The sequence below is a fragment of the Scleropages formosus genome, chromosome 7 (assembly GCF_900964775.1).
Source record: "Scleropages formosus chromosome 7, fSclFor1.1, whole genome shotgun sequence".
NCBI lineage: Eukaryota > Metazoa > Chordata > Actinopteri > Osteoglossiformes > Osteoglossidae > Scleropages > Scleropages formosus.
Genome location: NC_041812.1, coordinates 4,830,261 through 4,857,476, shown reverse-complemented (window position 1 = coordinate 4,857,476; position 27,216 = coordinate 4,830,261). Strand labels below are relative to the sequence as shown.

The 27,216-nt window shown below is 45.1% G+C and overlaps 1 protein-coding gene across 1 annotated transcript in view; it reads right to left on the bottom strand.

The window, feature by feature from the left end:
• cdh7a (cadherin 7a) overlaps positions 1-23,098 on the bottom strand; it is an 86,153-nt gene extending 63,055 nt beyond the window's left edge. The window contains exons 1-2 of the mRNA XM_029253486.1: positions 22,487-23,098; positions 11,687-12,157 (exon numbers count right to left, since the gene is read on the bottom strand). Of these exons, the coding sequence (XP_029109319.1) occupies positions 11,687-11,896 (210 nt within the window). The 5' untranslated portion in view covers positions 11,897-12,157; positions 22,487-23,098. The remainder of the gene's footprint in view (positions 1-11,686; positions 12,158-22,486) is intronic.
• Between the last annotated feature and the right edge of the window lie 4,118 nt (positions 23,099-27,216).

The following is a 27,216-nucleotide window of genomic DNA, read 5'->3' as shown; positions in this document are numbered from 1 at the left end:
TGTAATGAATCTAATGTAGCGATAAGTACTGGTATCACACATGCACACACAATCACACAAAAGATTTTTCTTTTTTTGTGATATATATATCTAATGTATTGATTTAGTGAATTTCCCTGCAGCCATTAATAAAGTATTATCCGGTATGATCCTAATATATATTTATTTATACTGCTAAAAACAAAGTGTTTGGACCCAAGAGCAATCAAGCAGTTTAAGCTGGATATATAGAATCTGCTGTTTTTTTATTGCACCTGGGTGTCATAATGATCCAATGTGTTGGTAATCAATACAAGGAACGTTCCAGAATTTTCTAAATAAAATCTAGCTGGACTGGAGAATATATGCCAAAGTGTCTGTTTCATGGAGAACATTAGACTTTTACTAGCTTGTCTTATTTCCCCTGCTTTCTCAGTTTATTTACACCAGACTGTGAACTTGTCAGGAGGATGGAAGAATTTAGGAGCAATTCGAAAGTTAACGTGGAATGCTTCTTTGACTTGCCCATCAATGTTCTAAATGCTGAAAAAATATATATATACTGTATATAACTAATGATTGTTCGTTAAAATATGAAGCCACTGGATGGAGAGTATATTTTAACCGGATGATTATTCATTCACTGTCAGTCCTCTTTTAGAACTCAGGTCTAAAAATAGGGGGCGAGAGCAGAAAGGCCCCGTGAGCCAGGCCCGGCGCTGACCCGTCACCATGTGGAAGCCAAGCCCCCCGGGGGGCCGGCTGCAGTTCCTGGAGGGACAGCGCAACCCGGCAGGCCTGTTCACAGTTTCTCCTCCCCCGGCGGGTTCTGGGTCCTCCTCTGGCGGCGACACACACACAATGGACCCGTGTGTGCGCACGTGTGGGGAAGCTCCGCTGGAGCAGCCTGCCGGGGGAGCACAAAGCGAAGCTCGTTCCCGTCCCCGGCAGCCAACCCTCCGTTCCCGAAATGTCAGGAGCTGCAGTGTCACACCACATGTCACTCAGGACCACAAAAAAATGTCACATCTCAGACAGAGGGATCAATTTGAGTCACAGTGAAAAAGAGACGTTAAAAGGGAGAGGGAACTCATCCACAACCTCATTGCCCAGGGTTCGCCACTCGGCTGCATTCTGCCTTTCATTACAATCGACTGCATTTGGAACCCTGGTAAGGTGCCATCTCACCATGCCAAACACAAAACCTTCTGTTATAATGTTATATCATTAAATTAAGTTTTTCGCATTGCCAGTGAATCTAGTTCAACTTCACCCCACATTCATAATTCAGAAACCAGCAGCAATGTCACATAAATAACGTTTACTTCCTATAGCGATGGGTGGCATAATTGAGATATTTTTTTTTTACATTTCTGCTTTTGCTATTTTACCGTTCTTTGCATTTCTCTGTAAATCAAACAAATAAAAAATGACAAACAATTATAAGGGTGTTATTGACTGACCCTTAATGAAGATTCTTGTATATAAGGATATATCCCTAACATCAATAAATAATGGTTTATACATTAAGTTTTTTGATTTGATTGCTGCTGGGAGAAAAAAAAAAAAAAAAAATATATATATATATATATTTCTTTTTTTTTTTATATATATATATATATATATATATATATATATATATACGCCCCCCTTCCCAGAGCAATCAAAAAGCTTCTCTTCATTACTTATGGATCCTGGCTTTTCAATTAGACTCATAGAGGCTCTGATGCCGCCTCTGCCTTCCACACCAGTCATTGAGCCCTCAGCCTCTTACGGCTCCATAACTGTAAGTGAGTAACAGCGGTTTCACATGGAAACACAAGGGAAGGGTGAATTGGGGGGGTTGAAAAATGTTCTGTTTCTGACTTCCTCCTGGGAGGAAATGGCCACTGTTGAGTTAAAAGGTTGTCTTTGTCTGACCTCCTTAGAGCTGGATCGTTCATCCTTTTTTTAACAGGGTTCTGAAGCCTGCAGCATGAGCCGGACGGTGGACAAGAAGAAAACTGTCCATTTTAAAGGCCGCACAATCCCTTCCCCGGCTGCACGGCAAAAGGATCACGTTCAACCTCGATATTCCACTCTCTAAACCTTCACTCCACAATGTGACAATAGAAATAATCAAACACAACAACGCATTTTGTTCAAGAACCACTGATGTTTCTCCCATTCAGATGCTGGTTTTGCAGGAGCCAGAAAGAGATCAAATATTGTAATTTATTATAAGGAAATACAGGTTTTACAAAAATGTCCTTGAAAATGTAAGAATTTAATAAGCTATCCTTTAAAGGCGTCATGTTCTAAAGGAAATAACATTCTATTCGATATTTACAAACATCTCTTTTATTCATTGCATGTATCGTATGAACATAAGAACCCGTGTTGCTCAGTAAGGAATTAGAGGCTCTCCCAAGAGAGTACATGTATGTGGCACTTTCCAGTGTTGCCTGATCAATGAAATTTAACCCTGACCAAACACAATCTGAATTTTAACCAGAATTAGCGGAAAAAAAACTGAGGAATGTCCCACCTATTATAAAGGTTTCTTTCTAACGTGCCAGCGTGAAACATAACCTACAAGCTGAAAGGCTCCTCCGCGGAAAGCAAGTGCTCGGATCCATCATAATGAAGAGCGAATGCCAGTTTCAGGGACGAACCGAGGGATGATTTCACCCCGGAAGACACATTTCGCTGTTACCGGTAAGCACACTTTGGTACGAAAGTGTTCCAGTTCAGCGCTGACCACCATTACGGAAGTTTGTCTCGCAAACCCCGAAAGCCATGAAATTCCCCGGACACGACAAGCAGGACAAAGAAAGGCTTTTACCTCCTCAGCAAAGTATAACTCTTGGGCGGGTGGGGAGAGGATACACAGTAAAGTACCCTTCTCTGCCCTCTTTTGACATATTTCTCCGCAATTACATTTACTCACTGGGAATTGTTGTATATAATGGACCTGCAGCAAACCTGCAGTCATTTCAGTTCCATCGGCAAAACTTTCTGCTGATGCATTGCTGTTCCCTCGGCTATATCTTATCCTGCTTTCCAAATTCATCTGTCATACTAATAATTATATATTTTGGTGGCAATGAATAATAATATCAGCAAAATGTGATTTTTTTTCCCCCTCCTTTTTCTGAACATGATGCTTATTAATCAATAATGATGTCAATCCCTTGATGCCGCCTCCCTCTGCTTCTCCAGTTCGACACAAGGAAGCAGACAGATCCCGACGGCAGTCTGTTTCCTCGTTTTTTTGTTTGAGCGTCTTTCTTAAACGTTCGATTGAAATTAGTTTAGCGGAGGTCGCTAATGTAAAATTTAGGCCGCGTCAGAGAGACACGTTTCACCTCTCGCCCGCAAAGCCGCGTGGGCGCGTGCGAGCGAAATGAATAGGAGGAGCAAGGATGGGCCCGGGCGCAGCGAGAAAATACCGCAAAGGCAATATATTCCACCTCACAGTATCTCCAGGGTCATGGCAGCTAGCTTCTGCGGAGGGACACAAAGGAGGATGCAAGCACTTTTCTCCCCCTGCTTTTGTGCGATACAGAACACTAAACCTCTCTTTTTTCATCCGTAACACAAACAGAACAGAGATGGTGGGAAGAGGTCTCCTATGGTCTTGAGCGCATCTTTACTTAGACACATCAAGGATACAGATAATTAGCTCGGATTCAGCCGTCGGGTCACTTTCATTACTGTGAGAAACAGACAGCCTTTGCCTGCGAAAACTTTTTTTCTCCCCTCTTCGGAGCTTATTCAGACTGCGAAAAATAATTTATCCGTCATACTAGCACGAAGAAAAACTTTTTCTTTGTCAAGAGAGTCAAATCATAAGTACCTGTCCAAGATTTAGACCTTGTGACAAGAGCAACATAAGGACCTCACATTATGTCTGAGATCTAGACTTAGTGTTTTGTGTAAAATGGGCTGAGGGAGTTAAAAAGAGAAAAATCTCACTTATCGAAAGGAGGCTTTTAAACACAACCTTGCCATGAAGCATACATACTTCACAAAGCATGAGCCGACACATAAGCGGGCAGTAAGAAGTCAAGTAATAATGTAGCACAGGAAGAGGACAGCCTTCCCATCATGCCTTGCAGCTTCCTGTGCTCTTTTCATTACGCTGAAGAACTGTTGTATTGTGTTCTGCTAATTGTGATAGTTCTTTTTTTTACATTTATTTACTCGTGAGGCTTTTTTGTGTGTGTTTACTTTTAATGTTTGCTTACCAACCATGGGTAAGTGCGCTGTTGCGTTCTATATGTTCCCCTTTGGTTGCTGCCAGATGTTAGTGAAGATGCTCCCTTGTAATGTTATCTCTGCAGGCAAATACAGTGTATAAATGGATAGAGTGAGATGCTGGCAAGAACAAGCTATTCTACAGTGTTTTGCTGTAATTTTGAGTAGAATGCCTTGTTTAAACTCTTCTAGTCTTTATCCCTGTATTAAATTTGCAAAAGGAGCAGGATAAAACCACAAGCTGTAAAGGTGCAAATAAAATTTTTGCTTAGCAAAAAATACTACTTAATTACTTTTGCAAAACTGAAAAACTCTTTTTAACCTTGACAGATAGGCCACGCAGCACAAACACAATAAAATGATGACTACAGTGACTACGGCAAAGTCAAACAAGAGCTCGGCGACCACCGCTTGCCACAGGGCTGCTTTTGATGGCTCTCAGCAGTCCCAGTAGTCACGGTACATCAGGATCTCTGGCACACCATGCTGTGCCCTCACCTTTTGCACGGAGGGAGGTAATTGCTTGGGGCTTAAAGGACAGACATGGGTGAAGGGTAGGTGGGAGGGGGTGGTGGGACAGCCCCTCCTGTTTTGAGGGCACGTGGGTCACCTCCTGAAATAAACACATCGGACCTATTAGCCCCGCAGGCAGGCGAAGCATGGATGCTTCATGCAGCTGGAGGGAAAGGCCCAAAGGATCTCTATGGGACTTGTCAGATTCTGCCCTGACGAAACAAAAACTCAGTGTGCTAGCAGAGTTGTGGGTTGACAGACGTGGGGGCTCCTGACAAAACAATCCCACCCATCAAATGGTTCAAGAAAGGACCTAGTACATTTCTTCATTTAGCTGACGCTTTTCTCCAAAGCGACTTACAATTATTTACCCATTTATGCAGCAACGAAAGCTTACTGGAGCAATTAAGTGTAAGTACCTTGCTCAAAGGTACTAAAGCTGGGATTCAAACCTGCAACCTCTGGGTCCAAAGGCAGCAGCTCTAATCACTACACTACCAGCTGACCCCAGAAACATTAAATTAGTTAGATTATTAGATACTGGTATTGTTACATAAGAGAGTATAGAACCCAACATGGTACAAGTGGTCCTCGAGTTACGACATACGCGACTCGTAACCACCTGAGCTCACGATGGCTGTCCTATCAACCTCATTGTATTATTTTCGAGTCCCGATGTTTGGTCATAATGTGTAAGAACGACCTTTCCGTCAGTTATACGATAAAATCGGCTGGCCGTACTCCAGCAAGGCACCATATTACTTACTGTTTGGGTCCCAGTCAGTTTTTAGGTATCTAGCAGGGATTGTGTTTTATTTACAAAATATTAATTTGGGATTCCTTTTTTCAACATTTTGTGTAAAACTGCACAGTATTAACTACAGTATTCTTCAATAATTGCCTGCACTGGATTTCATTTTATTTTTAAATTTTATATTAAAACTGATGTATTGTATTCATAGTATTATTCTATATTGTATTGTTTAAAATAAATAATGCCTGAATTAGTGTAAAAAATGTAAGCCATATTATATAATGTAACATTCTTGCATATTAATGTTTATATTATCCTTGAGATTTATGTAATAGAGTACAGGGGAACATTTTGCTAATGACAAGTCCAGTTATGATGCGGTTGTCGGAATGGAGCCATGTCTTACTTGGAGGATCACCTCGGCTGTGTTCGAATTCCCGTACGCGATCCGTGTTAGGCTCATTCCTGGCGGACCACCTGCATCTAACACCGGTGACCGAGCGAGGAGGAAAAGGGCGCTAGAGCGGAACAGCTCACCCTGAGTCCACAGAGCACATTTAGAGGAAAAGTGGGAACCTTTTACACGCTTCCCCAGCACCAAGTTACAGCAGCATTACACTTCTCACACACCACAGTGAACTGGAAACTATCCATGCATCACATCTTCAGTACTAAGTCAAGGCAGTGTTGGGCCATTCATGCAACCAGCTGGGACTGGGAACCATTCACATCATTTATATTTCTTCGCTTGGATTTACTAATTTAGCTGACATCGTTCTCCAAAAGACCAAGGGGCATGGCAGGTTCAGCCAGTGCCGACTGTGTGGTGGGTCTGGGGTTCGAGCTCCGCTTGGGGTGCCCTGCGATGGATTAGCGTCCCGCCCTGGGTGTGTCCCCTCCTCCTTGAGCCTCGCACCCTGTGTTGCTGCGACCCTGCACGGGACAAGCAGTTGTTGATGATGGATTAGAACGGATGTTCTTCAAAAGGAACATCACTAGGCTACTTGCAACTATACACCCATTTGTACAGCTAAGTATCAATTCAAGGAAAGAACCTTTATCCAGGGTACTACAGCAAGAGGTGGGATTCAAACCTTGGTCCCACAAGTGGAATGCAGTGGTTCCAATCACTATATCACCCGCTGCCGCATCGTTTCTTTAGCTCCACGTCACAGCAATGTTACACTAGACACACACACCACTTCCCCAGCGGTGAGTCACAGTGAGTGTGATGGTAGAGCATCTGTAGTGCTATAGCACAACCACAGGCAGCTGGTATTAACACTCTGATTTCAACAAAGGCGTTTCAATGAAAGCAATGATAATTGGGCAAAGGGGATGGCTTTTTTCCACACTTCATTTGTTTCTTTTTTATTCCAGACATTATTCAGCTGCTAATTAAGAATTTCTTTTTTGCCATATTACTATTTGAGCAAATGTGCTACTTGGCAACCACTGAGCTCAAATCATTTTGCTGATCGCATTATAGATACAACCCGGGATGTTTAATCCCTACTGCAAAACTAATGCTGTCAACATAAATACTTAACAACCGATGTATTTTTACATTTAAACGATTTGCAAGTTAATGCGCTTGTAAGCGATGGGGTGGTTTGTGATTCCCAGTAGCGAGGGTCTGTCACACTGGGGGGGCACCGGGAATCATGAGGAATTTACCAGCCTGCATCTTCACGGCTGCTTCTAACTCGAAGCTAGCAAGCGCAGACAAAACCGGTCAACGGGGCGGTATCCAGGGCGTAATGCGGCCAAAGGCTTTGTCGAAAGACATGTATTCGGTGAGAGCGTTCTCCGCCTACAAACTATTCGATAGTCCGATGTTCACCGCTGGCCCTGGCCAAGACAATTATTTCACTGGCACGAAACAAAGCATTTTCCGCAAGTTTCGGATGAACTCGGGAATTGGTAGCCAGCTCCCTGTAGGCTTTTTTAGGCAAAGGATTTCTTTTTTTATTGACATTTTGTCCATCGTTCTTAGCAGAGACAGTGTAATCATGGATATGTGGCCATAATCCGCAAGCCTTTCCCTCCAAATGTGGAAACTCTGCCTAAGTAGGTTTTATATTATACATTCCTATTGCTGCTGTAATTACAAAAATTACCCAAGGTCATCATAGGACAACGAGCAACACTAGTTGCTGTACACTAACGGATCAGACAGTGAACTACAGCAACCGGTACAGTTTTACCAGATAAACATCCAAATGTCCTGGTCTGCTTTCAGACATGTTACGTTTGTGATATATAAACTGTGCGACTGCAGGCAGAACTGAGCCCTGTTTCGGTCACCAGAGAGCGATCGCAGCCTTGCATCTGTCTTTATTTAAACACAAATCAGCGCTCGATACGGTCCGATTCGATATTTGCCGTGGCAGCGGGATCTGGTGATGTGTCTGGAGACGGCGGGCCATGATCAGGTGACAGGGAAGCGCGGGCCCTATTCCTGTAGCGATCTTCTTCTTCAGCAGCCAGCAGACGCTAATGAATGGGACATAAGTAAACCCAAACACACACACACACACAAACCTCATCATTTACAAACAGTGACACATTTCCGCACTTGCATTGAGACGCATGCGAAAAGAGCCATCCTCCCTCCCTTGCTCGCTCGCTCGCTCTCCTTACACTCCTCCCAGCCCACAGCTTACACGGCTCATTCAGTCATGAAAACTTAGAGCTCCTGTCCATGGACATAGAGAGAGACACAGACAAGTAGGTGGGTAGGTGATAGATAGATAGATAGATAGATAGATAGATAGATAGATAGATAGATAGATAGACAGATTTTTCATAATTCACAATTAAAGCACTGCAATCTACAGAACTAGATTAATCCAAGTAATAAAAAGTAAATTCCTGTTACTCTGAGATATACTCTGCTTTGCACTCCCTGTTTGGCAAACGGTACTACTTCATTTTTTTTTTTTTTAAACCTGGAGATCAGCCCACAGTAATTAGAATAAATGCTTCTTTTGAGCCGAAACGGCCCGCTTTGTTATTTGGAACAATTTATTCTGAATGGATACCTGTGCAGTTTGTTGACGAGGATGTTTTAGTTAATTCAGCACTCACGCTTAGCAGCATTATTTCCCTGAAAGCGGTTCGCTCTCCAAGACTGCAACACAGCACTTTCCTAGGGTGGGGTGGGGTGGGGTGAGGCGGTTGTGGTGGCGGGGGGGGACAGAGTTAGCAGCTGGAACTGGGTTTATGCTTCCACCGGCTGACGAAAACAAAAAGCCCAGCATTGATGCTAAAAAGCATCTAATGCCGAAATAAATAAATGAAAACCTGTGTGCTGATATTGATTCTGAATGAAGCACTTGTCGTAACACCGTGTGCCCATTAGGCACCGGAGCGTTTGCTGCAATTATCATCCACACAAAGCCAAAAATGCCTTGGCTTGGACACAAACATGTGGGGTTTGATCCAGGTGGGGATTAGAGAGCGTGATTCCATTGTGTTGGAGCGGTGTTGGGCGCTGTGTACAGCAGTGCGTCCCCATACCTGTTAGCTTTGAATTACCCAACACCACCTCGTTTTCCTAAATCGATCGCAACGCTACAAGAACTTCATGCCGGACCTTCCTTTATTCATTCAGAAGAATCTAAAGTTCATGAATACAATGTGAGTACATAGGAGTACCGCCTACGCTCCAGCAAGAATCTTCCTCTGGGACCACCGGCTCCTCCCCTGCACAAGGGGGTGCAAAATATAAAGCCGATCAGTTCTCAGCGATGAACGAACTCCCTCTGTGCCTCAGATCTGCTGAACCCTGGATCTAAAAGGATCTGAAAACTCGTCCCTTTCGGTCACATGTCCCTGCCAAGACCCTGACGTCTTCATAAGCTTCATACTGCCTTCATTTCTTCATAATTTCCATGCGCTTTTCAGTTCGTCAACCTATTCCCATATTCATAGTTAAGTTCTATATGTAGCTACTGGAATATGTACACTATGTTAACAGCGGTATCAAACAAACAAGCTGTGCATCCGTAACAGTGTGTATGTACATAAGTCCTCTGTTTGTTGTGGGATGCGCTTTTGTTTACTCTGAGCTCTGTGACGCTTTGGAGAAAAGTGTCATGCGGCTCATTCAAAAGTGTAAATGAAAAATGTAAACAAACGTAACGTCGATTCATAATACTTTTTCCATTTGTTGTCGAAATGAAAGTAGTCTTCCGCTTCGAATTTTAGGTCTACTCAGATCAGCGTTTCTAAGGTTGTTGAAATCATGACAGGGTTGGGGGTCCTGCTATATCACATCCACTGAGCCTCCCGTGGGTGACACAACATTGTCCACCTGGAGAGGAACATGGGGGGGGGGGGCCACCAGGCCCAAGCTACACTGCAGTGATGGGTATTCACAGCATCAATTGTCCGCAGCATCCGCACATCTCAACGCCTCTGGATGATATTCTTATTAACATCTGGATTGTAAGAGTTCAGAATTTGATGCCATCAGCGGTGCTGCAGCGTTACTCGGTTCCACTATACATGATACCGATCACCTTGCGAGGCGGCTAATTCCTGTATCTTATCACAGCTTCCAAATGTGATCCATCTGATATTGCAAAAGCTCATCTGGAAAATCACAGTGAATAACACTCTTTAATACTGCGTCATTGTGATTTGTTTGAGCTTAAAAAAAATAGGCTAACAAATGCAGAGGCCATGATTTTTTTTTTCCCCTTGTCACTTTAAATCATTATTATGAAGATTAAATTCTAAAGAGAATTTAAGTCAATCAGGGCAGCCTGTTTAAAGGCCTTAGTTAAAAATTAAAAGGCATATAACATGCAGGTTCTGCAGATGAAATGCTTATTAGAAAACATTTCAGAGGATTCAGAGTCCCAGCTCATAATAGGGAATTTCTGTGCATTTGTATTGCCTTATTTCCCAATATGAATAGCAGCTTGAATGGCTTTTTCTTTCCTTCATTGTATGATAAACAATGGTCTACGATCAGACCAAGGTTGTCCAGGGCTGCTTTGAATGTCGAGAGATTTTTTTTACTTTATTAAACGATTTGGTACAAGAAAATCTCCAAGGAAATTATCAAATAATGCACTTTACTCTTGACTGCAACAGAAAAGTTTGTTTTAGTACAAACTTTTTCTGGTTTTCAATGTCAGATCAACAGCTGAGACTTTTGGTATGAAACTAAATGTTAAGAGTCGACTGGAATCTCAGATACTGTACACAAATCCATGTGTTATGATTCAGCACAATAGCTGCCTGCTCTTCAGATTTCTACATTTTATAAATGCTCACAGAATTAAATATACAGTCATGTGCCGCTTAACAATATTTCGCTTAACGACTGACTGCGTATACGACGGTGGTCCCATAACATTATCATGCAGCTGAAAAATTCTTATCAACTAGCGACGTCGTAGCCATTGTAACATCATAGTTCAACGTATGTTTTGTGTTCATGGTAGTGCTGGTGTAAACAACCCTACTGCCCTGCCAGTCATATAAAAGTATAGCACATACAGTCATGTACAGTGCATAAAATTTGATATTGATAATAAGCATCTATGTTACTGGTTTCCGTATTTACTGTGTTGTACTTTTTATCATTATTTTAGTGTACTCTTTCTACTTAAAAAAAAGTTTACTGTAAAACTATTTGCTGTGTTACGCCAACAGCAGCATCATAAATCTTGTGTTTACTGCATCTCTTGACTGCATCAAGGCTGTACCAACTAGGTGTGTATAAGTACGCTCTATGATCAAGGCTATACCATCTAGGTGCGTATAAGTACACTCTATGATCGAGGCTATAGCTTCTAGGTGTGTATCAGTACCCTCCATGATTGAGGCTACACCATCTAGGTGTGTATAAGTACACTCTATGATCGAGGCTATACCATCTAGGTGTGTATCAGTACACTCTGTGATCGAGGCTATACCATCTAGGTGTGTATAAGCACACTCTATGATCGAGGCTATACCATCTAGGTGAGTATAAGTACACTGTTTGATGTTAGCACAATGACGAAATCGCCTAACGACGCATTTCTCAGAATGTTTCCCCATCGTTAGCGACTCGTGTGTATTTCCAAGATACACTTTGTCACTTAGTCGCTTCCAGAAAAGTTTTCCCCAAATCTCTGTTAATTCTTGCCTGATAAAGCAAGACAGATCAAGGAATGCAAAACAAAATAAGACGAGTCTTACCTTGCCTACATAGAGGGGGTCGTCTCCTGTGTACTCCTCCAGAACGAAGAACTGGTTCCACACCCAGCTGCGTTTCTGTCTGTGCAGTGCAGTGCCAGTATCCAGGGGTTCGGGACTGGGGCTCGGTTCAGAACAGCCCACCTCCCACAGGGCCAGCAACAGCATCAACAAGCCCGCCAGAGTCCAAACTCGCAGGCAGCCCATCCTCATCTGCAGTGTCCCAACCCAAAAAGTCTCCACAGAGAAACAAATAAAAAATACAGTCACCAAGGACCGGTGATGAGGTCTGCAGGCTAGTCGAAGCCCCCGTTCTGCTTCTGCCGAGGCCCTCGTCGGGGTTGAATTTGAGAAGAGGGGCAACTCCGCTCAGCGGGCCGACAGACGGATAATCGCCGTAAGTGGCCGCAGAGCGAAGAGAGGATGATGGTCGCAGAGTAGCCTCTTCGCCAGTGAGGCCGGGGAAATGAGGGTCTATGAGAAGAGAGAGAGGGGGAAATAAAAGAATGCTTATCAAAACCCGGAGTCCACCAACATATCACACAGCAAACCATGTTCCAAACTCTGGCTGATGCAGAAGAAACTTTCACAACTCATTATGAAGCCCAAGTACCACTGACCATGAAAGAGCTCAGCTTGTGTAGTACTTCTCTGTGGTGTGCTCAGATAAATAAAACATTTGGGATGAAAAACAGCCTATGAAACAGCAGAAGTTAAAAGTGTACAGACCGTGTTTTGAGGAAATTAATGGCCTGCTTAATGTATGCTGACAAATTAATTTCTTTTTAGAAAGACAGAAAAGATGCTTTTGCGATTATGGATGCACAGCTTCCCTGCTCGGTGTAGTCATTCCCATTAACGACAGGAGGTCTTGAATTCTAAGACCGTAAGAGAGCTGTGCCTCTGTATATGTTGTTGGAATTGATCTTTTCAGACATTCCGGCTTCTTTGGAGTTTCAATAATGAGGCACAAATAAGCTTAAAAAATGGTTTATTGCAGCTCTGCACCGTCTCCCCTGATGCTACCCCATCGCAGACGGCCACCCATCCGCAGTCTTTTCATCATGCCTATTTACCCCCACTTTCCCTTATCTGAGCCCATCCAACAGAGTATCCAAGCCTTTGTTAAAACAAAAGGGTATTCCAGAAATTTCCAGTACAGACCATAGAAATGGAAGGCTCACAATTAAAATATAATACAGCAAAAAAAAAAAAAAAGACAAATTAATCCCAAGGGCAAATAATGTAGTAAAGATAATCTATAATAATAATAATAATAATTAAAAGTAAATCATAACAATATAATAAAGAGTAAATAACAATGAAAGATGTAAAGTACACTCCAACGAGGCGGATGGAAAACCTGATAAGCAGTGTCCCATAAAATAAAACACACAAAATCACAGGCGTTCTACACTCTGAGGACTCAGATCCATGAAAATAGACGCTGCCTTTGTAAGTTGCTGTCTTCAGACGTACAGACCATCTACCCAGCTGTTCAAAAGTCAACCCAATAGGCCCAAGCCATGAATACTGCACCACTATCCATTTTGTCCCTCATTCAATATAACCTGTCAAGCCTTCTTGACGTTTATGACCCCTTTGAATGCCAGCTGTCCAGGAGCCTCAACACCCCTTTTCACATTTCATTCATGCTACAGCTCCTGCTAAACAAGCCAGTACATTGTGCATATATAAGGTCAAACTTTCAAGGCTGGTGAAAATGACGGACGTTTCGAAAGCGTGGAGCCTGCCGAATTTCATCAGCGAAAAACGGTCAAGATGTAAGTGCAGCTGCAAGTGATGAATTAACTATTGTGATTGTTTCAAACCAGTAGGAATGTCTATTTTTCAGTTGAATCTGAGATGCTTTGCAAGTTGCAATCGCTTCTTTTGTCCTTATCTCCAAATTTTTGCATTTGGCTGCTGGCTTTTGATGTTTCGCTCACGGTCGCACAATGACAAACAGTTCACCGTACAGGACATCTTCCAAAAATCGTTACCTTCTCCGAACACAAAACACAGTTTCGCAGAGGCTCACTTCAATGCCTAAATAAAAAAATAAATAAATTACAAAAAAAAAAAAAACAACACGCCACCCCAACAACATGTAGTCGATGCTTTCCGAGTTTGTCCACTTGCCTTAACAACGCGGTTATCAAGTGCCTATAATTACCTTGGAGAGATACGGCAGGCCTAAATCAAAGCAGTGTCTGCTACGAGACGCCTCCATCAGTGCCTCTAATTTGGGAGGGAAAGAAACCACACGGATTACAATTTGGCGCCGTTAAGCCTGTCGCCACAGCTGTAACGATCAACGCGCCGCCGACGACCAGCCCGTTGGACTCGTCGTCACCTCCCCCGCCTCCCGTGCTTCGTGCTCATCTGGGCCATCTGCGCCTCTGCCAGCCCCATGGCAACTCGGAGCTCAACTCGGTGATGCTCGCTCGCTCCTGCCGGAGCCGTGGGGTGGGGGGCGAGCGGAGCTTTGTGACAGACCCAGAAAAGACAGCGGCACTGAGGCTTTGGGGGAAGGGATCAGAGACCCGGAACAACCTTCAGGGTCAGCACTGCACATGTGCTTATCTGAGGATTTTTTTTTTTTTTTAATTTTATTTTCCATTTAGAGAGCGAGAGAGCCCTCCGTACGACCGCGTCGCGGCACCGCTCCGGAATCCGGAATCATCCGCACAATAGAGGAGCGCTTATGACACGTAATTAAACGAGTTGCCTGAGTCGACGTGTCAGAGTTGCCTCTTCAGTCCATGTATTTTTAGTTTAAATTAAGTGAATTTAAAGTGCAGTTCAAGTTAATGTCCAATACCTTTTGTGTGTGCAAAGCCTGACAGGCAGTCAATTTACTACTAATTAAGTTTTATTGTTTAGCACGTCTCCTCTCCCGGCCGACATTACTCCTGCGAATCCAGCAGCGGAATAATATTCCACTCTTGTTTCTTGTTGTTTCTCAGTTAATACAGCACTCCGCGGGATCTTTTATTGTAGTATCCTGGCAATCGTTTATTAGAAAAGTTTTCTAATAACGCTATGCTAATTTGAACTCTGACAACCGTACCGTCGAATTGCGGAATTTGTATCCGAGGCCCGACCCCACCCCACTCAGTCACCACTTTATATTTGTTGAAACATAGGTATTCGGACAACTGCCTAAAGTTCAAATGACCATCTTTATTTGCCCATGTACAGGGGATGTTTGCCCACACCAACTAACTCTAAACCATTCGTTGTACCAACAAGTGTTTCATTGCGTCCCATTTTTTCCTAACTAGGGATTATGATCATTTTCGACCCGTCGGAAGGAAATCCAGTTCTACAGGTGTTGTGAAATGGCTCTGGGCTGCTCCTTGACCGCCAGTTCGCAGCGATGGACAAAAGTGGAGCAGATCTGTCCTGGGGGCAGAGAGTAAAAAGAGGCTGCGGTGTATCATTATTATATCAGGGCGGCGTCTGTCGGGGTTACGCCGACGAGGGTGGAGGCTAAAACGTAACCTGAAGCCCTACCCTGGGGAAGAGCAACAAAGATACTTCATGCAGTACATTCAGCAAGAGGCACAAAGATGCATTATGCATCAAAACAAAAGACATGGGAACACAGGCATGTATGACCTTCGGCTTCTAAAGGATAAGCGTTCGATGTATCTGCGACTGTCTGCGCGAGTGTGTATTTCACTGGCTGTGTGTGTAATTGCGTTGCATGTGCGCGCGCGAGTTTGCTGCGGCCCAGAAGTCCGTAGAAAATGAAGGGCTCCTTCCTTTTGGGTTTCACGGGCAGAAGAAGCAGACGGCACTGAAGGAGAGCCGTTTTTAATAGCCTTGTAAACGCAGCTTCCAACAAGAAGCAGCCCTGGTTTTTAGCGGCACGGCTCCTGCAGCAAAATCCTCCTAAGGGGTCCCTAGAGGTCCCATTCTGTCAAAGCCTTTAGGTGTTCCGAACTTCCTTTATAGTCAATACTTGCAGAGTTTTTTTTTTTTCTTTCTTTCTTCAAGAAAACGAGTTGAAGTACAAGGAGAAGGAAATCTGCAATGGAAAATCACAGGTCCCCAGAGATGCCATCAAAGAAGCATTCCTTCCTTGAGTTCATAGACCACTGGTGCAAGACTTGGACCCAACTGCCGAGTTCTTTCCCTGAGATACATGGCCAGTTCCAATTGCTTGACTTCATCACATTTGTGTGTATTCTCCTCTCGCTGTGGTGTGTGTGTGTGTGTGTGCGCGTTTCCGGTCTTTTCCAAAGACGTGCAACCAAGTCAAAAATGGGGCTAGGCCAAGAGCTCCGGAAAAACAATAATTTTCAACAGACTGAACTTTAAGGCTGAAAGCATGAAGCAGCCACAACGAAGAAGCGATGCTTGAAGTTTGATGTTCCGAGGACTATCCGATGCCCCCCAGGAATCCATCATGAATCCATCAAGGAATCCCATCCTGGAGCTTCCTGGTTGTTTCCTGGGCCAGCGCAGAAGGACCGGCTCTCTATTTCCACGCCGCCGACAACAGAGCCGGGGTGACACTGGCACCGGGGAAGGGTGTTATCTAAACCCTCTAATCTCATTTACAAGCCTCACTTTACAACGGGATTACAAGTGCTTAGTAACTGAACATTTCTTTCCTACGGATCCTCGCCGCCCCTCCCCCATCCCCCCGCCCCACTTCGCCTGGTCAGTGCATTTCACAGTTGCTGATCACTAGTGAACGCGAGAAGGGGAAAGCAGTGCCGAGTGAGAGATTTGCATAGATCAGCTTCACCCGAGTCCTCGTACGCTACAGACGCTCACTGATTTTTTTTTTCTTTTCTCCCTCTTTTTCCTTTTCCTCGCCATCAGTTTTATTTAAGCCGTACCGAAGACAATACGTGTTTCCGCCTCACTGAACTGCGGAAACTTAAAAGCCATATTCAAAGTTTCTTTCGGAACAAGAGTGCCTTTATGCGGATGGAAACCAAAACCGATATTCCAAGGAGTCAGATGGCTCCCTATATTAATATCTGACCCCCCGCGCCCCACCCCACCCAGTCAGCAAATACCTTGTGACAAGCTCCTTCTTCCGATTTCAAAACTCATATTTTTCACAGTGTTTTGTTTTTTTTTTCCCCATCTATTCACCCTCCAGGAACTCTTGCTGCTGCACAGTCGGAGGGCCATAAAATTGAATCTCTGAATATGCTGTCTGCAAAATTACTGCGAACCTACAACTAACAGAACAATATGAGTTTCAAAATTTGATACATTCATGCTGAATCATCTTTGATAGTAAATTATATTCCATGTGGGGAAAATACAGAGTAGGTAAATAACTCTCCCGCGGAGCGAGACGGTGACAAAGTTCAGCCATTCGGTGCTTCTTAACGGGCTCTATAGCTCCGCCTCCAGACACATTTTCTATTATTATCATCATCCTCTCTCTGCTTGTTATTAACAGATGAACAACAGTATATGGCATATAACCTAAAGAGTCCTTTGTTTGGGCCAGCGGGTTTGCTGTGGATATTACTACCAATGTGGCCTAGAAACTCCAAACAGAACAAACGAATTTGCCTCCGCCTGAATGCGGAAGCTGCAGACCAGTTCATCCCTTTGATCTGCAAATACCATAAATACATGTACAGGCGGCACCATCCGCTCCGTATGCTCTAAGTGTGCTGTCCGACTGCCTCCGCCCCCCAGCTGGCTGCCAATCCGGCCTCCCCGGATGTGCTGGTACACACTCAGTCCGCAGAATTGACCTGCATAAACACATTGCACGCCCAGCTGTGCACTGTCCGCAGGGCCCTCGGGGCATCCCACAGGGGCCCCCCCACACGTGTCTGATTTTCCAGGACGGGGTCATCGTGCCAATCCCGGAGCATGGCAAGAACTTTCAGCGTAACAGCCTCACCCAGAAGCTGTGATTGAGCCTACGGTAAAGTCAGGAGAGCCCATGTGGCTCGGTGGGGTCAAAGGTGAAGTATAAAGCCTTACTGCTGTACATCACCAAGGAGACAGAGCTGGACTGGTGACAACAGCATGACAACACAGTCTATTCTCAAACCTGAGCGCAAACAGGGACAGAAAGTGTCCCCACAGTGGCACCGATCTGAGAACCGTTGCAGAGACGGTCGTTCCGAACCAGTTTAAGAAATCTATTCTATGGCAGTGTTACATGTCCCCAAAAAAAGATGAGTCTAACGGAAAACATTCTGTGCACTATGAGCATGAGTGTCTCTGGGGGTGAAAGTGCTAAAGATGCTGCTGAAGCACATGTACAATTACATTTAGATTTATTAATTTATCAGACACTTATCCAAAGCGATGTATATCTCAGTGAAAATAAAAGTGCATTTCAAGAAACAGCTGGAGAGATATAGCATACTTTACATGACCTAAATATAGAATTGATATGGAGAAATCTATTATTATTATTATTATTGTATAGCAAGACACTACTAATTGACATAAGATGTGGGAGCCTTGCTAGTGGGTGGTTTGTTACTACTGGTGTGTGAATAGAACAAATATACAGAAGCCTATGACCATGTGTGTGTGTGTGTGTGTGCTTCTTCAAAAATATTAAAAAAAGACCACTAAACAGCCTGGAAAGCTGAGCTATGAGACAAGGTCCACCCCGGATAGGATGGCGGACCATCGTAGAGCAATCACACACTCATTCACACGCTACGGGTGGTTTGGCGTCACCACTTCACTTAAAACATATCTTTGGACTCGGGGGGACCAGGAGGAAACTTGCACAGATGTGGGGAGAACATGCAAACTCCACACCTCCTGAGCCAGATTTGAACCCAAGTCTGGATCCACAGTCCAGGAGGAGTGAGGCACCAGCACTACCTGCTGTGCCACCAACGGCAACGGAAGAAGCGGAAAACTCCCAGCTCCAAGAAACGTGTAACGTCACGGCTCAGTTCCTTCTCGAACCAGTCAAGTATCACCCTGAAGGGCTCCGCAAATCAATCACGTTCCACAACCGTTCAGACACTGTGACTGTTAGGCATAACATAGTGATTATCATCTAATGTTCGACATATGTCTCTGCAGTAGATAAACCCAAAAATAGTGGAACTGGGGTACGGGTGGGCAGGGGTGCGACGGGACCACCGCACTCTTTCATTCTCTTTTTAATCTCTGCTGCCGTACAAAGGCTGAAACACTGAAGTCTTGGTTTTCCATGAAGCATTAATTAAATGCTTTTTTATAACCAGAAGCTTTTTGAAACACACACCAAACTCACTGCGGTACGGAAGGAGGTCAGGCACAGTGTGCAGCACGGTACCCTATTCTCTTCTTAACTGAAACGTGTAGAATTTTTTGAAAATGAAAATGTTTATGTCTTTCAGAAACAAGAAGAATTTAATCAGTTAAAATGAAGTCTGTGACATGATGCATTAAGAAGCACAATGGAGACAACCAAGGCAGGCAGTGAGACAGACAATGAGACGGAGAGCGAGACAGGTAGTGAGGTCCAGAGGCACAAAGTGAGACAGACAAGGAGACAGTGTGGTGGACAGTGAGACAGGGAGTGACACACTTAAGACAGCAGGAAAGCAACTGAAACTGAGGCAGTCAGTGAGACAGACTTTCAGAGGGTGAGATGGACAGAAATTGAGACAAACAGGGAGACAGACAGGAACTGACAGTGAGCCGGGGAGACAGAAAGCGAGACAGACAGGTGGACAGACAGTGAGACACTTAGGACAGTGGGACAGCAACTGAACCTGGGACAGACATTGAGAGAGTGAGATGGACAGAAAGTGAGACAAACAGGGAGACAGACAGGACCTGACAGTGAGCCGGGGAGACAGAAAATGAAACAGACATCCGGTGAGACAAGCATTCGGAGTTAGACAAACAGCGAGAAAAACAGTGTGACTGTGAGAGAGGGACTGAGACAGAAAAACAGGAACTGACAGTGAGCCGGGGAGATAGAAAATGAGACAGGCGGACGGACAGAGAGTGAGACGGACAGTGAGATAGACAATGCGACTGTGAGACAGAGACAGACAGTGAGGTACTGAGACAGTGAAAGACTGAAACGAACGCAGTGGGACACAGAGGGAGACAGTGAAAGGGAGAAAGAGACAGACACTGAGAAAGAGACAGTGAGACAGAAGGACAGCGAGACAACGGGGCAGACGCGGAGACAAACAGTGAGACATCCAGGCAGAGAGTGAGACGCGCCGTTCACGCTGGAGAGAGACGCGGCATCGGGATCGCGCTCGTGCCCGTGCCCGTGCGTGCGCTCGCGCACCGCCGCGCGCCCCTCTCCGTCGCGAAGGAGCCGAGAAGCGGCGTCCGCGTCGCGTTTACGCAGCGCTGTGCGGAGGAGGGTCGCGCCTCCTCCGGACTCGCAGTGGCAGCTTTACTGCGGGAAAACCGTGGTGTTTTACACTAGGATTGAACTCGGACCAAGTTGCGCCTTTCGTTTCCATCATCCGGACAAACTAGTGTTTCCATATTCATAATTCGGAGAGATTATGATCATAACGGCACAGGGAGTGAAGAAGACGTCAGGCTTCTTAGGGACAGAGCCGAGGGGGTGTTGAGTGTTTTTTTGACCCCCTCACTGAACACACTCCTCTGACACAGCGACCGAAAGTCCCACAGCCGCCCGCCACGTCCCCTGGTGGAGAAGAGCCGTATTGCACCGGGGCAGATGACACGGGTTACATAGGGGGATACGGCCACGGTACACGGGGGCGCGCAAAGGTGAGAGGGGTACCGACCCCACGGTGTCGAGGAGGGATGGGGGGGGGGCTTTACCTGCTTTCATATGTCGGGTGAGAGCACTTTCCACACCTCACATAAACTGATCAAAACACTGACCAGCTGACCAAATGACCATACCACAGGGCATCATCCCAGGACATCATCCCATTCTAGTTCTCACTTTCTCGTGTTGGGGCCTCATTTCTATTACACTTTTATTATTATTATTATTATTATTATTATTACTCTTGTTGTTTCTTAGCCTGTTGCTGTAGGATGAAGGTTCATAAGTCAACCAAAACATATTATATAGTTATAACGTTCATTGATGAAGCTACTACTGGGGTCCAACAATTATAATCGTATTCAGTTTGAGTTATACACATATATTGAAGGGACTCGTTGGGAATGACATTCCCGTTATTACTCATATGATTATTGTTATCCGTTATGTATCCATTCATTTTAGTCTAATGTGACCTTTAATGTCAGATAACAGAATTTGAAGTGACTTGTTGGTCATTTCTGCAGCAGAGCATTCTTACCGTATCAGTTCAGGTTAAGTACCTTGATCGAGGCTATAGCAGGACTGGGATTCGAACAGAGTTCGTTCAGGGTGCAGCGCGACAGTCCCGGGCCGATATGTTATATATGCTGTACATATATAGTATATACTGTATATAACCCTTTGCTGCACGTTCACTCAGTCATAATGAAGCCAAGTGAAAAAAAAAAAGATGAATTTTGAAAATGACGCTTCAGTTTTGTTTTTCTTTTTTTTTTTTTTTTGGGAAAGAGACTCGCGAATTCATTTTACTTTAATTACCCCCTAAGTCGGGTAACCGAACAGAAGAACAGAAACAAACTACGGACACTTCTCCCCATCCTGCGAATTCATACTAGCACGGCGGAAGGGGAAAGTCGCACCGCATCCACACACTCATCATGCAATCACAGTCATAAACATAAATCATAACTCATTCCTAACAGTCATCGACGGACCCCGTTGCGGGAGCGCTGGGCACGAGCCACTGCGCACATCGCAGCAGCAAAGTGGCCACTCGTCTACTTTTAAACGCGCATCGATATCCAGAAGAAGGAGTTGAAGAGCAGATGCGAAGTGACGCGCTTCTCAACAGAGTCATAAATATGAACAATATAAGCGATGATAAATAAAGGCCGAGCGAAGGTCCCGCAGAAGACGCCGCAGAGAAACGGGCACCCGGTGAATACTAATTGAATAATTAGCGATGCAACAGTCAGCAGCTCATCGATCACGCGCCGGCGGCTCCCGAGCCGCGCGTCCGCCACCAACCAAGTGCCCCGAAAGACGACGCAAGTGTGAAAGTCAAAGTGTGTTTGCACCCGCTGTGTGAAAAGTGTGTTTGGACTCTCTGGCCCGTTCGCCGCCCGAGATGTGGCGGCTGCCTGGAAAACGACCTCCCTTTTTTTCCCAGCCGTCTCCTCGTCACCTTTCCGGCGCGTTCGCCCGCGATCGCGACCCGGCGCGCGGCGCGAGGTTCGATCTCCCGCAGCACTTCGTTCGCGCACTTTGCCCGCGGAGCTCCGAGCTCCTCCCTCGAACCCGGACACATCATTCATAATTTGCGCTGCGGAGTTTCAGCCGTACGACGTTAAACTCCCGGCCCGGAGAAAAAACCTCTCAGATGCGCTTGAGATGTGTGAGAAAGTGTGTCTTACCTGGGAGGGGGGAGGAGGGGGCGGGGGGGTCTGCAGCTTTTCCTCTCCTTTAACTCCGGAGCGGTGCCGCGCAGCGCGCTCCGCTCGACGTGCCCGTGCTGACTGCGCCGCTCCCGCTCCCGCTCCCGCTCCTCCCGCACCGACTGGCAGCTGCTTCTGCTCTCCGCTCCATACAGGAGTCAAGGCGAGGAGTCAAAGCTGCGCTGAGGACAGAGGGAACTCTCCTCTGCGAGGCCACCCGCGGCCATCCGGGCATACCCCCGCCGCCCCCCCACCCCCCTTCCAGAAAAAAAAAAAAAAAAAAAAAAAATATATATATATATATATATACAGAATAATAATAATAATAATAAGAATAATAGGAAGAATAAGAAGAAGGCGCGCGCTAACCTAACGCCGCCAGAAATCGGACGCTCTGGGAGGAAAAAGAAGAGCAGATGAGAATGAAGAAGCGGCGGCGCGCGTCCCCCTCTCAAGCCATATGGATGAGCAGAAGACGAGCGGATGGTGGAGGTTCGGAGAGACCCGACCCGCTGCAGGAACTCCCCCCCATGACACTATGGCAAGGACTGGTTCGCGGGAGCGAGCGCAGCGGCGCAAGGTTTGAGGAGGGGTGGGGCTGGAGCAGATCTCCCTTCACTCCGCTCGAGTATCACCGTTTGAAAGCGCGGAGCCCTAGGATAAAATATATATTTTTTTTATTATTAACCCTTTAGTTTATCTCTCTCCTTCCTTTACTGCCCGACCCACGTCACGGTCCCGCGTCTTTTCATCTAGTGATGAAAACAGTGGATGAAAGATACTTCAGTCACTGCGAGGCACATTAAAGAAAATAAAAAAAAAAAAAAAAATTAAGGACGAAGCTGAACTCAGAGCCTCTATCTCCGCGCGCCGGGCTCCGGAGAAGAAGTACAGGACGCTTTACCCTGTTATACCGCAAGAGTACCACTCATGCCAGAAAGCACCCTTGCGCTTGCCCCGCACGCTCCTGATTCTTCTGATCTCCAGCTAAATATATTTTAATCACCTGTATTCTACTTTTTTTTTGCATTTCAACAGAATGTTTTAAGCAACATATCGAAAAAGGTAGAACTAACTTGGCACCGCTGAGCCGCCCTGGGTTGGTGCGTAAAGACGCCTGGATTCCCAGTGTCCCTTTATATGTTTCTTATTTTAAAAAAAGTAAACAAGAAAGTGTGTGTGTGGGGTGGGGGGGGGGAGTATTTATACAGTGTTTATCCCACTGACGTAGCTTTTCATAAATACATGTACCTTATATGCTAATAAGTGCAGGTGCGGAATGGATCCGTTAATCCCCGGTTCCCGCGTATGAAGGAGCCTAAATCTCCGAATTGCCACCCAGTTTGTCAGTCAAACCCAGAGCTGAGCGGAGACAGATTATGGGGAGGTAAAGCTCCCATATGGCGACGCCCAAAATCTAAGCTCCCTTTTGTTTGTCCCTACAGGGAAAACCTACAAGGACGTTGGACAAACACGTGGACATGACAGAGACTGTCAGTCACCAGTCAGTCCACCGTGGGCACTGGGATCAGCGTGGTAATTCCTCAGATGATGCATTTTCTTTCTTTCTTTCTAATGTCATAGTTGAAACCCAGTCAGCGCCTCACATGAAACAGCTTTATGGGCCGGCAGTGGCCAGCAGGTGGCGCAGCAGTTAGGACTTGTTGCCCTGCAAGGTGAAGGTCCCCCCCTCCCTTCAAACTCTGCTATTGCTTGATCATGGTACTGACTCTGAGGCAACGCAGAAAGAATGCCTCGCAGTGTGAATGTTCAGATCCCTGAAAAAAAATGCTTATCGAACGCTGCGAGCCACTTTGGCCGAAGGTGTCAGCTAAGCAAAGAATAATAACATGCGGATTACAGTTACTAACACTAGAGGATGATCATGAAGCATGTTGAAATCTTCATAACTGCTCTTTTCTGGCACAAGGATTATAGCACATGCACAATGTGTTTGTTTGTTAAGACCCTGGTTATGGCCTACAAATGCATCAATAGAGCTGCTCCCAGCTATCTACAAGACTTGATCATCCACTACACCCCATCCAGACTGCAACGCTCTTCCACATCTGCCCGCTTGGTGGTCCCACGCACGAAAGGTAAAGCGTGGAGATTCTCGGTTCTGGCTCCGTTGTGGCGGAACGACCTCCCCCTCCCACTCAGAACTGCTGAATCTCTGTCCACATTTAAAAAGGGTCTGAAAACTCACCTCTTCCGCACTCATTTCACCCATCATCTCTTAATTTCATGTAAGGTGTAAATGTTCATGCGCCATAACGTTAAGATCGTGCCCGGATAAACCTTTACACAGCTACTCCTGTAATGTAACATAAATGTTTATATGTTATGTCATTTTCAACAACCACTTGTCCTGAGTGGGGTTGCAGCAAGCCAGAGCCTACCCAGCAACAGAGGGTGCAAGGCCAAAGCAGGAGGAGATACACCTACAACAGGATGCCAGCTCCTTGCAAGACCCCCCAAGTAGGGCTTGCGCCCCAGATCATCCACCAGCCAAACCTAACCCTAACCCCCCCATGTTCATACGTGTCACACAAACACACACCGTCTGAAACTCCTTATCCCAAGCAGGGTCACGGCAAGCCAGAGCCTAACCCAGCAACACAGGGCACAGGGCCAGAGGGGGAGGGGACACACCCAGGATGGGATGCCAGTACATCACAAGGTACCCCAAGCAGGACTCGAACCCCAGACCCACCAGAGAACAGGACTCAGCCAAGCCCGCTGTGCCACCGCGCCCCCGTTTATAGATGTTGCCAAAAACAAAAGTTACTAGGAAGGTGATCAAGAATTGTCAATATTCAATATAAATTTTTATACAGCTACTTGTGTGATGTACATTGGTTCATATGGGGGAAAGAAACGAGCTGTACTTTAGAATCACACATCTGCAGCTAAGTCTCTTCTTGCTAATGTAATGAACATATTGCATTTTCTATGAGATCTACGTCGTTTTGGAGAAAAGCGTCTGTTAAATGAATACATGTAAATGTTTGATAGGTCCGTAATGTAGCGCTGATACAGCACACAGTCACCGTTGGTACGGATATGCGGACTTCCACACCGATTGCGTGGAAAATGGGAAACTTCATTTAATGTGTCCTCTTCTCCATGCCATTCAGAGTTTTGAAGAGGAGACAGGTCCCGACTTCCCTCTTTTCATTTGTACCGAGTGTTCAGCCATATCCGTCTCTCTCTTAATTCCTCCGCTGCCCCGGCCCCTAAAAACGCAGCAAAAGGGACCGAGGGCCCCGCAATCCACTTACCGCGCTGCCCGTGTCTGTCAGACCCGGAAAAAGCGAGCGAGAGCTCAGTTCACTGTTTGGGGTTATTTAATCGGAACCCGGCATTGGATTTCTTCTGGTTTGATCTACTCCATCTATCACGTCGGAGTCGGAAGGTGCCGGAGGGGGTTCATAAGCTGTCTCCTCATTCTGGATTCTGCTGGAGGTGCTCAGCATGAGGTGTGGTCACTAGTCCTTCCCACGACTCTCAAAGTACTGGCAACACCTTTAAATGTGTTGCCGTCTCATATTCGACAAAGCACACAAGTTAGATTCTCGACTCGGTCCCGGGATGCGTGTATCAGCGGGAACGACATGGACACGTTTTTTTTTTTTTTTCTGTTTCCCTCACAAGATGGTCTGATGGTCAAAAGAAAATATAGAAATTTTTTGCTCTTGGTGCAACTTTCTCGCTTAATGATATGCAAACTGCACGGCCAATCAGTGCTGTTTACTTGATTCCATCTCAGAACAAAAATAAATAAATTTAAAAAATATGGCCGATAAACAGTTCAAAGAGGTCATCGCAAAGTCCCATTAGTTTGTGTGGAGCTCTAAGTTTTGTTTGTCCGCTCTCCGGGATTCTGTTAATTTAGATGCTCCTGGGTGTCCCGTTAAATGGAAAGAGCCATTCATTCCATCATAAATAGATTAATAGAGATGCATTATTAATCATAATATGCTTTCTGCCACTGTACACAGTAAATACCATTAGAGTACCACTGTAATGGCCCATGTATTATTTATATGTTTTCTCTTCCTCTGTCTATCCACAACACCAGGGTGGGCTTACTGCCCATTTTTCTTGGGGAGGGACTGAATCAGAGAGCAGGAGTTACAATGTTTGCTGCATGTCTTTGTTGAAGAAAATACTAAGAAAATGCCTTTGCCATCCTGTGATTCATGCTGAATTGCTGAGAGCAATTTCATGTTTAATTTAAGGGCAATTCTTTTTTGCGAATATATATATATATATACAGTACTGTGCAAAAGTCTTAGGCACTTAGATGTTTCACAAAAACATTTGTTTTAGATGGTTATTTGATGTCTTCTGTATTAGTGTCAATGGGAAAGAGCATATTTTAGATTTCCAGGCATTCCTTTTGCAAAAAGTTACAGTATCACAGTAAGGGTTTTGTATGTCATTAACGAAAGAAAGTGCACACACACACACACACACACACACACACACACACACACACACACTGTCTGAGACCGCTTGTCCCAAGCTGGGCCGCGGCAAAGCGGAGCCTAACCCGGCAACACAGGGCGCAAGGCTGGAGAGGGCGGGGGGCACACCCCAGACGGGACGCCAGTCCGCCACAGGACACCCCAAGCAGGACTCGAACCCCAGACCCACCAGAGAGCGGGACCTGGCCAAGCGATTGTTGACGATGGATGGTTACTAAACTTTGTAGGAAATTAATTAATTAAGAGCATTATTTTTGCAAGCATTCTCACTTTACAGCTTTTTTTCCGCAACCAAGTGCCTAAAACTTTTGCACAGTGCTGCATATATGCATATATATGTAAACACATATACAAATATTGACATAATAGGTGTGTCAAATAATTTATATTTATAATGTATCATTTATATATATATATATGTATACAGGATATATAAATTATTGTCCATGATTATTTTTTCAGTTTTTTTACATTACTCGATAGGTATATATATTTCAATTTATTGTATAATATACAACTGTAAAATGCAAGCACGAGACAAGTTTGTTTGCGTTAGAAGGACATGGGGGGAACACATCTGACGGCTATAGAAAGATGCATGAAAAG